The sequence below is a fragment of the Platalea leucorodia genome (assembly GCF_965183815.1).
Source record: "Platalea leucorodia genome assembly, chromosome: W".
Lineage (NCBI taxonomy): Eukaryota > Metazoa > Chordata > Aves > Pelecaniformes > Threskiornithidae > Platalea > Platalea leucorodia.
Genome location: NC_138859.1, coordinates 3,495,459 through 3,507,180, shown reverse-complemented (window position 1 = coordinate 3,507,180; position 11,722 = coordinate 3,495,459). Strand labels below are relative to the sequence as shown.

General features: G+C 64.1%; 1 protein-coding gene across 3 annotated transcripts; it reads right to left on the bottom strand.

The window, feature by feature from the left end:
• Nucleotides 1-320: 320 nt before the first annotated feature.
• Nucleotides 321-10,790, bottom strand: LOC309601522 (rho-related BTB domain-containing protein 2-like; the record flags this gene model as incomplete). Of its 3 annotated transcripts, none has more annotated exons than XM_082334565.1 (10): nt 321-556; nt 632-737; nt 959-1,047; nt 1,168-1,318; nt 1,403-1,521; nt 2,463-3,487; nt 3,583-3,768; nt 3,882-3,985; nt 4,185-4,386; nt 10,732-10,790. In XM_082334565.1, the coding sequence occupies 10 exons, from the start codon at nt 10,788-10,790 to the stop codon at nt 321-323; spliced, it is 2,277 nt and encodes a 758-aa protein (XP_082190691.1). The 3 variants fall into 3 exon arrangements, with proteins under 3 accessions (XP_082190691.1, XP_082190692.1, XP_082190690.1); XM_082334566.1 differs by lacking the exon at nt 10,732-10,790 and adding an exon at nt 9,162-9,193; XM_082334564.1 differs by lacking the exon at nt 10,732-10,790 and adding an exon at nt 7,739-8,043.
• Between the last annotated feature and the right edge of the window lie 932 nt (nt 10,791-11,722).

Genomic DNA, 11,722 nt, shown 5'->3' with positions numbered 1-11,722 from the left:
AAAAAACCAAACAAACCTCAAAATAAAAGCATGACACAGCCCTCGTGCTCCTGTAAACATGAGTTTCTCCTGCTGCTCGGTCCCTGCAGCGCGCTGGCAGCTGTGGCGCGGGGAGAGCAGGGCTCCAGGAGCGCCGGGGGCTGGCGCCCGGCCCCGAGCCTTTCCGCAGGGACGGACCCCTGCTACCACCATCTCCTCTGGGTCTTCGGCCGGTGGTGTCCGCTCCACGCCTGGCGCTGGGGCAGCTCATCCCACCCTTCCTCCTCCTCCTCCTCCCCGTCTCCTCCCAGGGATGCTGGAGCCAGGGCAAGGACGGGCTTTCAAACCACAGCCGAGGAGGAGGAGGAGGAGGAAGAGGAGGCTGTGGCTGCCGACGATGAAGGAGGGGAGGAAGGGGAGGAGGAGGCGTTCCAGAAGAGCCATCGCCTCTTGGGCTGCCGTTTGAGGTGGAGGTAGTCTTCCTTCTCCCTCTCCTTCTTCGCCCGCTGGTAGTGATCCTCCTCCTTCAGGTACCACACCGGCGGCCAGCGGTGCTTCTCAAAGTACTCCTGGTTCTCTGCAGGGAGAGGGGGGGTGAGGACAGCACTGGGACCACCAGGACCCCCGTCATCCCGCCCCGGCCCCTGCTCACCTCCCGACATGGCCTTCATGTCCCGGGGGAACTTGCGGCAGACGTTGTTGTAGTTGGTGCAGATGTGATGGAGGCACCAGTCGGCAAGCTGGTAGGCGCAGTGGAACTGGAAGAGATGGAGCCTGTGTCAGAGCCACCATGGCACGGATCACCGGGGAAGCAGGAGGAATTCTCCCTATTCCTCCATGGACATCCAAGACCAGACCCAGTTGTCCTCTCTGCCAGGACAGCATCACCCCCCGGAGCTGCCAGACCCCTCTGTGCGGCACGACCCAGCCCCTGGCCCCATCCCCTGCTGTCGCGGGGTCCTGTCCCACCGCGTCCTACCTGAGCCAGCTCCAGGAACACGAGCACGTCCCCATCGATGTCCACCATCATCTGCGCCGCCTCCATCAGGCCGGTGACGGTGTACTGCTCTGTGGGGGACACGTGGGGTTACAGGGTGGCTGGGACTGGGTGACAGCGGGAGCACTGGGCTGCCACCAAGCTTGGGGACAGCGGGGGGACACTGTCCCGCTGCAGCCACCCTAACTCACCGGTGAGAGCCACCAGATGCGGCAGGCAGAGGCGGTTGGCGAGGATGATGAGCTTCATGTCGTCGAGGTCGGGGCTGGAGCTGAACTGCCCGGTGTAGAGGTACTCCAGCACCGCCCGCATGCAGCTCTTGCTGGTGTAGGGAAGTGCCACCTGCGAGACACCCACCGGCTGTCACCCCACGGCCGTCCCCAGCCGTCCCACCCTCCCGGGACAAATTCCAGGGCCCCTCCTCACCTCGTTGGTGGAGCTTTCCACGAAGGGGCCGCCGAACATCGCGGCCATCCAGTCGCAGCTGGAGATAAGCAGGGGCTTGTGGGCACTGATAGCACCGTCATCCAGCACGAAGGTGACATCTGGGGACAAGCAGAGGGATGCTACTGGGGACGTCCCCGTCACACAGGGCTCAGCCACCTCCTGCCACAAAAGGTCTTGCACCGGGGACAGCGGAGGGAAGGGGATAGAGCCTGGCATATCCTATAATTTGTCCTAAAGATCTCTTTTCTTTTTCTTTTTTCCCCCCAGGATCCTCTGCGGGCTCAGAGGAACTCAGGGAAGAGCCGCGGCGGGGCTCCGGCTCTTCCGAGGGATTTTCCCAAGGCATACCACAACATGTTTGAAACCAAAGAGGAAAACCCAGGAAGCAAACATCTCGCCCAAGCTTGAGTCCTTCAGAGAGCTGGGAAGGACAAGGGGGATCTCCTGCCCCCCCTACTCTGCTCTCCACCCCGGACCAGAGCTTCTCCCTGAGGTGTGCCAAGGGCCAGCACCCATCTGTCCCCCGACAGTGACAGCTTGACCACATCAAGGTCCATCCTCATGAAACAAATTCAGCCGGAGGGAGGCTGGGATGTTCCCACCCCTCCCCGGACGGCACCAGCCGGTGGCACGTGATGCTCGGCAGAAAGCCGGGGAAGTCCTACCAAGAGCACATTGCTCCTCCTAAATCAGATGACCCTGTGAAAACCTGGGCCCGGGAGGAAAGGAAGTTGCCTTTGCTGCTCTCCTGTAAATAAACAGAGCTGTCGGGCGGGCTGGGGAGCAGGAAACCCTGGGGAAGGGCCATTACGCTCACGCTTTCTGGGGGGGGGGGGGAAAAGCTATAAAAATCCCAGAAACGCAAAGTGTGACCAAAAACCCCAGGGAAGGCGAGCGAGTGCCTGCTAGCTCGCGGCATGGCCGCCCCGCTCACGCGTGGGGCAAAGCCAGGAGCTCCGAGCCCCGCATCCATCTGGCAGACCCCCACCAAGGGAGAGGGGTGCTGTGGACGGTCCTCCCCCTCGGCCTGGAGTCGTACCCGAGAAAGTCCCCTTGGCCAGGCATTCCTTCACCCGGTTGGTCCTCCGGACGTGGAAGGCTTTGGTGATCTCCTGGTTCATGAACGCCTCGTTGTTGAGGATGTTGGCCACCATCATCCGGAGGTCGAACACCTCCAGCAGCTCAGCGATGTGAGCAATGTGCATGAGGTCCCGCTCATTCTCATCCAGCTCCCCTGTGTACAGGTACTTCAGCACGGCCCGGAAAGGACCCGGCTGGATGGAAGCATCCATCTTCACCACCACCATGAGCTTGGACTTGTAGGTCAGTGGATCTTCCGCCATCTCCTCCTGGATGCTGGTGAAAGCCCGGCTCCAAGAGGAGAGGTCCCTTCCCCGCCGCAGCCCACGCTCCCCGTTCTCGTAGCGGTTGCCCCGCAGGATCCCATCACTGGTGGAGGCTCTAAGGCACGGTTTTCGCTGGCCGGATCCGGCCTCCTCGGTGCTTTCGCAGATATCAAAGCTAGCGGCTCGGAGGAGGAAATCCCGCCCGTGGTGCCTCTCCTCTTGGTGCAGCATCCGCTCGGCGGCCGCGGTGACGGCCACCCCGAAGCCATGCCCCGCGGCGCTCTGCTGGTCCTCCTCGCTCAGGTCCATGAGGAACAGGTCGTAAAATTTGGAGGAGGAGGTGGAGAGGTAGATCTTGTGTGCGTAGATTTTGATCTTCTCTTGCAGCACCAGGATGACATCCGCGCACAGGGGGTCCTCCAAGAGGTGGGCTGGGCGCTCCTCGTTGTTGGAAGGGGGGTCCGGGACGATGATGATGGGCGGAGGGGGCTTGGGGGGCAGGAAGGGGGCTTGGAGCAGGGGTCGTTGCACGTTGCGGAGGTGGGACTTCCAGAACTGCAAGTGACGGCGGGAGATGAGGGCGGCACGGATGGCATTGTCAAAGACATCCTTGATGCCAAACTGGGCCACCACGCTCGTCTCATAATAGGGGATCCCCAGCTCCTTGGCTACCTCCCTCCCCTTCTCCGGGGGAAGGATCTCGTTAGGTTTGATTGGCCTGAAAAAGAGGGGAGATAATGAAGAGACCTCTTCAGATGCATGGTAAGGAGAAAGCATGGGACAGGCGTCGGCATTGGGGCACAAAAGTCCCACCTGGCCAAGGGGCGCCGTGCCCGATTGACGGCCTCCAGGTCGGCGTAGCGCAGGTCGAGCTGGCAGCCCACCAGGATGACGGGCGCGCGGGGACAGAAGTGCTTGATCTCTGGGTACCACATGGTCTTCACATGGTGCAGGGAGTTGGGGTTAGCAATGGAGAAGCACAAAACCACAACATCGGACCTGCGAGGAGAGGAGGGTCAAGGTCCAGCTTGATGATGGAGCCAACCCTGCCGTGCTTCGGCATTGCCCGCCCTCCCTGCCCAGGGCAGCATGAGGCTCTGCCTCTCCCCTACCTGCCATAGGCAAAGCGCCTGTCTTTGTGGTGGTCACCAAAGGTGTCCCAGAGCCGCAAGGACACGCTAACATCATCTACCACATCCCGGGAGCGCTCCAGCACCTGCGGGAACAGAAACATCCAGCTCCTGAGTCCTTGAGCCCTGCAAGAGCGGGGCTGTCCCCACCGCATGCAGGGCATGGAGGAGCAATTCGCAGTTCCCCCACGGGGAGGATGCAATTCCGTCTCCTCGGGATCCCCACAGGGCATCCGCGAGCCGAGCCGCCCCAGCATCCCTGCCCCGCTCCCCGGCAGCCCTCACCTCCTGGCAGACGCGGTACTGGTCGATGGCCCACACCGTGGGCACGTGGGTGGCGAGGAGCTGGTACTGGGTCAGCGTGGCGTTGCAGGCGCGGGCACAGATGAGCCGAGTCTTGCCCACCGCGTTGTCCCCGACCACGACGCACTTGATAGTTTCTACGTTTGGCCTCTCATAATCCATGTCAGAATCCATTAATTGGGACCTGCAGGGGGAAGGGGGGTCAGCAAACGCAGCCGGGATGAGCCGGGGGGGGGCTGTGTCCGGACGGGACGGGATGCGGAGGGGGGCAAAGCAACAAGAGGATGCCGATACTCACGCTCGGAGCTGCCAGCCCCTCGCAGCACGGGGGAAGCTCTGCAGTGACCGGCAGCCGGGAGCCCCAGTGAAGGCAGCGAGCGAAGGCAGCTGCCTACCCCTCCCCGGCTCGCGCTCCCCGCCAGTCCCCTTTAAAATTTAATGTTCTCGTGGCAGCGTGCGTTGCTCTGCCGCGCGTCAGACACATGCCCTGCGTTAGATTCGACCCTCCTCCCTCCCCTTCTCTCCGGCCCTGGCTCATGCTTGTTCATGTGAGATGAGGCTTTTTTTTTTTTTTTTTTTTTTTCTCCCCTCCTCCTTTCCCCTTTCTCCCTCTCCAGTGTTTGCAAGCGAAGCTTCCAGATCCACCCGACCGAGCGCACACCCGGGCACTGCCAGCCTCTCCGGCTGCCTGTCTCCGGGGACCACCAGGTCCATCCCTCGACACCGATCAGCCCCCCTTTTCCCACCCCCTTCCCAGAGGGAATCTTTGCTCCCAGCAGCAAATGAGAAGAAACTCATTATGTTTCCAGGAGGCTCAGCAGCCGTTGGGTTTGGGAAGGCTCCCAGCATCACCGGCCTCCCAGGACCAGGGACGACCTGAACCCTCCCGAGACGGAGGTTGGTGCTATGGGTGCCATGAAGCCGAGGTGAAGCGCCCGTATCCTGCAAGCAGGAGTGCCCAGGTGTAACCACCCTCTGCCTCTTCAGAGCCCCAGAGTCTAAATCAGCCAGAATTAACTCATCACAGCACTAAGCCAGGGATTTACATGATTTCCAGGGGGAAGAGCAAGGAGGAGATTGAGGGAAGGGGAAAAGGATAAAAAAACCCCCATATCCCAATTGCTCTGAACTTCCCAAAGCCGCAGATCTCTTCCCCCCTTGTCACCCCCTCCTGGCACCGGCCTCCCGAGCTGCTATAATAAACCACCAGCGCAAAGGCTCGGTGAGCTAAAATACCCGGTAACGATGGCAACCGAGCCCTGCACGCGGGGACCACGGACGCAGCTCCCTAAACTAGCAGCCTGGCAAGGACTTTCCAATGTTAGCACCTCCCTCCCGTGCACAAGCGATCTCAGCACACCTGGCTACGCCAGCCTGGAGGAGGTGGCAGGTGAGAGGGCTCAGCACCGTGCAGGATTGAGCCACAAGCCTTGCGGGCAAGCGTAGGCAAAAGCAGGTGGCACAAATCCAGGTCGCTTTAGGTGCCAGCACTGAAAACATCGGCTGGTCCCAAGGCAAAACTTCTCTGAGTAGTTTTGTCACCGCGTGCCATGGCCCCTCCATCCTTCGGGATGCGGGGAATGCTGTCTGCTGAGGGCATTGCAAACCAGGAATAGCAACCTCCTTGGGCTCCGCACGGCGAAAAGGAGTCAGGGCAGGTTGCCTCCTTCCTCGTTAGCCCCTGGAAATTCATTTCCATCTCGCGCATCCCACCTCAGCGCCATCCCCGGTCCCCTGCTCCTCCCGGGGATCAGCTTTGGGCCAGGAGATCTCCGGGGGGGTCAGTAGTGCTCGGGGAGCTTCGCTGCGGTTATTTTTAGGGCCAGCCGTGCTCCCAAATCAGCTGAGCTCATTCAGCCGGTGGGGGGGAAGGCACATGGAGATGACAACTGCGGCTGGCAGTTTGGATGCTTGCCCCGTGTGGGGAGCTCAGCCCAGGGGACTTGGGAGCCTGCTCGGAAAGTCCGTGCCCCGAGGGAATTAAGGGATAAATGCTAACGGGAGCAGTGCCTGTGATGAGGAAAGGAAGAGGGGGGACAGCAGCAGGCACAAAATGCAGGCTCCGAATAAAGCAGAAGCTCATTGGGGAACTCCGGCGGGCCCGTGGGGGTGGCTCGCAGCCCCCCACCCACGAGACACTGCCCCGGGAGGGGGCTGAGCCCCTTGGCAGGGACAATTTCAGCAGCACCATTCCTTCACCTCCGCAGGCCCTCTCCCCACCTTCCCCACCAGCGCATCTCTCCTGGGGACAGCTCCAAAACCCACAGGAGAGCAAGAAATAACCCAAGATGCCGAGACATCGGAGTTCCCCCCCCAGCAAAAGCCCTTCCCTGGGGAGCAGGGCTGCTCCGGTCAGCAGCCCCCCCCAGCCCCGCTCTCCTTGCCCACTGCAGCCCCCCCACCCAAACCACAGGCACCCAATTCACCCCCCTCCCAAGGAGAACCCCAAAATTGCTCCTTCCAGGCTGCCCAGCCTGCGGTTGCCAAGGCAACTGCACCATCACCCCGGGAGCCGTCGCCTAGCAACTCCCAGGCTAAAAATCCTTCATCCTGCACCTCACCAGGAGAGGGGAGCCCCCAAACCGGGGGGAAACCGCCCCGAAACGGCATCAATACACAAAAATAACGCAGCACCTCTCGTCACTCTCCCGGGCAGCCGTGGGCTGGGGGCGAGATGGGGCCCGGGGGCCCCGGGGAGGCAGCCGGGGCTGTGCAGGCCGCGGCGGGGGAGCGGGGCCCCGAGCAGGGCTGCAGCACGGCTGGGCCCGGCCACAGCACCGGGACCGGAGGACGCGGTGGGCCAGGAGCACCGGGAGCAGGTGTGGGGCATTGCAATGGGGTCGGGGGTGCTCGGAGCACCCAGACTGGGGGTGCAGGGCATTGCAAGGGGGCCGGGGAGCACCAGGACTGGGTGCAGGACATTGCAATGGGGTCGGGGGTGCTCGGAGCACCCAGATTGAGGGTGCACGGCATTGCAAGGGGGCTGATGAGCACCGGGAGTGGGTAAGGGGCATTACAATGGGGTCGGGGGTGCTCAGAGCACCCTAATTGGGGGTGCGAGGCATTGCAAGGGGGCCGAGGAGCACCGGGACTGGGTGCAGCGTATTGCAATGGGGGCGGGGGTGCTCGGAGCACCCGAATCGAGGGTGCAGCGCATTGCAATGGGGCTGAGGAGCAGCGGGAGCCGGTGAGGGGCTTTGCAAAGGGGCCGAGGGTGCTCGGAGCACCCAGATCGGGGGTGCGGGACATCGCAAGGAGGCTGGGGAGGACCTAGGCCGGGGGTGCGGGGCTTTGCAAGGGGGCTCGGGGGTGCGGTCTGCACCGGGGCCGGGTACGGGGCATCGCAAGAGGGCTCGGGGGTGTCCGGAGCACCCAGGCCGGGGGTGCGGGGCACTGCAAGGCGGCGGCGGGTGCATCGCGAAGGGGCCGGGCCCTGGCTGTTCCCGGCGCCGGCAGCCGGGCCGGGCCGGGCGGGATGCGCGGAGGCGGAGCGGGACGCGGCGGGGGTGGCGGCGGGGGCTCCCCCCGGTACTTACACCAACACAGACGAAGCGGCGGCTCCCAGGGGCCGGGGCCGGGCTCGCCCCTCCGGACATGGCCACGGCGCAAGTTGCGAGGCTGGGCTCTGCGCGCCTGGGCGCCGCGCTGCGCGGCTCAGGGCCTGGGGCGCGGGGGCCCATGCCGACACCTCGGTTCCCCCGCTTTCCGCATCCGCGGCCCGTTGCGCTGCGCTGCGCGGAGCCCTGCGCGCTGCCCGGCGCTGCGCGGAGCCCTGCGCGGAGCCCTGCGCGGAGCCCTGCGCGGAGCGGCGCGCTGCAGTCGGGCCCGCCCCGCCTTTCATTCACAAAAAACAAGCGGCCCCGCCGAGGCCCCGCCCCCGCCCCCCCGCCGCCGCCCATTGGCTGAGAGAGACCGGGGGGGAGACCTAAGGGGGGGGGGGCTGCGGGCAGCGGGGCCGGGGCGCCTTGGCGGGGGACCCCATGCTGCCGGGCGTGGGACCCCCATCCCGCCCCCAGCCCTTCCCCGCAGGGGTCTCCATCGTGCTCCCCCAGTCCTGCCCCGCATGGGGGACCCCCATCCTGCCCCCAGCCCTCCCCTGCGGGGGACCCCCACCCTGCCCTCCTTCCTCTGCTGCATCCCACCCTCATCCTCCCCCTGCGCCTTGCCTCCATCCTCCCTCTGCACCCAGCCCCCCCCGCACTGCCCCCCGGCCCAGCGCCTCCCTCCTGCCCCCCGGGAAGGGGTGCACCCCTCCTCTGAGCACCTTTCCCACGGGGGCCGCGCAGGGCTGCCAGCCCCTGGGGTCCCCGCCGGGCCGCACGCGGTGCTGGCGGTGCTGCCAGGCACCTCAGCCCGGCTGAGGAGGGGGCTGTGCCGGAGGGGACCCCCCGTGTGACAGCTCCCAAGCCCCAGGCCCCCCAGGAGCAGCCCCAGTCCCTTGCAGGGCCGGTTATCCCGATGGAATGACCCATCCATCCGTGCTCTCCGAGCACAGGCCACACGCTGCACTACTGCCTTTGAACCCGGGCCCGCAGCGCTCCTCGCAGCCCCCTCCTCACCCCCCAGGCCCCCGGGGCTGCCCTGCCACCCCAGGGCATAAAAAAACTCAAAGTCATCTTTGCAGCCTGGCTGCCGCGAAGGCGTCCGGCACGCTGGCCCCGCTGCTCTGACCCCGTATATCCGCATCACGTGATGCCTCGCCATCCTTTCCCAAGGCTTTCGGCTGCCTTCTCCCCCCCCCGCCATCGCCTCCGCCACGCTAAGCTCGGCCTCCCGCTCCCTTTCCACTCGGATCAGGCCGGCCGGCAGCCTACGGCGCGGCCGGCACTGATGCAACGCTGCGTCAGCCGGCGTCAAAACCTCAGCGCTCGCCTCACCTCGCACCTTTGCATCGCAGCCCCGGCAGCCGCCCGGCACGGCCCCCCCATCCTGGCCCCCCGGCATCGCCCCCCGCCTCACCTAACTCGCAGGACGGGGATCTCTCTCTCCATAGCAGAAGGAGACGGAGTCGCTTATTTGGGGAGGGGGGAGCCCTTTGGCTTTTGAGCCGGGCATAGGCAGCTCCCGGCGCTGCCTCCGTGCCCACACCGGCGCTGCGAGCCGGCGGCGAAGCTATCGGCTTCACGGCGAAGCTATTTATTTCCCTGCAACGGGAGCTGCGAGCAGCCGAGCTGCAGCTTTGAGCTTTCTTCTTCTTGGAGTGGGTCACGGGGAAGGAACACGTAAAGCTTGTTTGCCAGCCGCATGATTTGGCTTATTTGCTCTCTTGTAGCAGGTGCTTAAATGTGGCATAAAGAGTTCCTGGCAGCTTTCTGGGCAGCCGAATTCCCGCCTGCCCCCCTCCCTGCCAGGCAAAACAAAAGCACAATTGTCACTTGCAGTCGAAACACCCGGGCTGCAGCGCTCGCACGGGCCCTTTTCCCGGCAGAAGGCTTTGCCGGGAGGAGAGAGCCGGCGGCGGGAGGCACTGGGGAGGGCACCGGGCCGGGGAAGGGGCTCGGGAGCATCTACGGAGCACGTGGCCGCTACTCGCAGCCCCTCTGCTCCGTGGGAGGAGAAACACAAGTCTCAACCGACTCGCTGCATCCCACCGCTCCCTAGAAAGCCCACGCCGTGGCATGGCACGGCTGCCCGTGGCATGGCACGGCTGCCCACAGCATGGCACGGCTGCCCACGGCATGGCACGGCTGCCCATGGCATGGCATGGCTGCCCGTTGCATGGCACGGGGCTATGCAGGGCTCCAAACCCGATGGCTGAGCACTGGGGAGCTCGCACCACTGGGAACAAGCACCCGTTTTCACCCTGTAGCACCCTCCTCCCTCCATCTCCCCCTCCCCAACAAGGAATGAAGAAGCTCTCCGGATATCAGAGACACGAGCGGGCATTGCTCCAGCCATGCCCTCCCCTGTAAACGTTATGACTCACTAGGGTTTAACGGCAGGGGTGTTTCCATCCCTCCCAGGTGCTCCCCGCGCCCCTGCCGAGCCTTGCTGGGGGCTGGCACGCCAGGTTGCACTGCTGCTCCCCCATCTTGCAGGGGGGGACGGCTGCAGGGATGCAAACCCATTCTCCTTTTGCTCCTTGCAGCAGCCAGCAAACGCTCTGCAACCGCCATAGCCTTCCCAGCTCTGCCTGCGCCAGTGCTCCCCGCTCTGATCCCCAAATATAAAAGCTGAGCTCAGCCTTATTCACCTTGCAGAAGCCTGAAGGGCTGCGACAGACCAAGGCAATGCATCCCTCGCCGGCAGCACACCAGCAAAAGCAGATTTGCAGCGGGGAGACACCCCGATACCCTCCGGCAGCCCCGGACCACGCGCTCCCACAGCCCCCACTGCCGGGGATCTGCTTTTGCCTTGCTCTGCCCTAAACCCTGCCGTGAGTTTTCCGCCTTATCCATGGGGGAACGGAGACGTTGCAGTGGCGTGCGTCAGAGGGGAGCAAAGAGCAAAGTCCCCTGGAGAAAGTGGCCGGAGGAAAAGAGCCTGAACTGGGCTGGAGGAGTCGGCGCCGTGGCACGCAGGTACTTACAGGCTGTGAGCCATTGCAGTCATCTTCCCCGCGGGGCTGCCTTTCCCTTGGCTTTCCATCTCTTTCTCCTGGCACACTCTGAAAGGAGAGGGCAGAACGGCACTGTGAAAACACCCAAAACATGGCCTCCCCCCCCTTTCCTGCACGGTGTCACCCCACTACCCTGGGGACAGAAAGCCTTTGGGAAAGCAAGTCCTGCACGGCCACCTGGGCTGGCCAAGAAGTGTCCTTGCGTGGGGAGAGGGCTGTCCCTCATCTACCGAGCGGCTCTGCCCGCCGTCCCTACATCTCGCTGCCAGGTCTGCTCTCCCCACGCCACTGCCTTCACCGGACAAAGCAGCCGAGGGGGAGATACATAGATACACGCAACAGGCACGCACAGACCCAGCCCCTTCACTCTGCTGGGTTTCACAGTGACAGCCTCCCCTCGGCCCCAGGGGCTGGCCAGGGTGGTCAAGGACTCCCCCAGTACCACTCCCCCGCTCCAAGTACCTTGCCTTTGGGCTAAGAGCCTTCTTCATGTGTGCCCCAAGCAGTGCCTGGCTCCCCGGGGTGACCAGCAGACCACCAAGCCCACCGGCATGTTTGCTTTGGGCAACGTTCCCCTCCTGCGAGCTCCGGAGCAAGGCAGGGCAGCAGGGCTCTCCTCTCCTTCTCCTGTCACTGGATCAATGGTGCCTGCAGTCGTCAGGCTGGAGCAGAGTCCAGCCTGGGCTTCGCTCCTGGCAAAGCCAGCAGACGCCTGGCTCCTGCCGGGGAGCAGGAGTGGGTTTCAGAGACCCACCGTGGTGCTGGGTCCTTCTCTACATCCACCCAGGAAAAGCAATTAGGGTCACTCCTCCATTTTGCTGCTCTGAAAACCCCAAATCCTGCAGCTTTTCCTCCTGCATGATGCTACAAGTGGTCTCCTTGCTCAGGGCAGCTGCCCCAGGCATCCATGTGGGCTCGCCGGCCCCATCAGCAGGACTGGGAGAGCTCAGCTTTCCTTCAC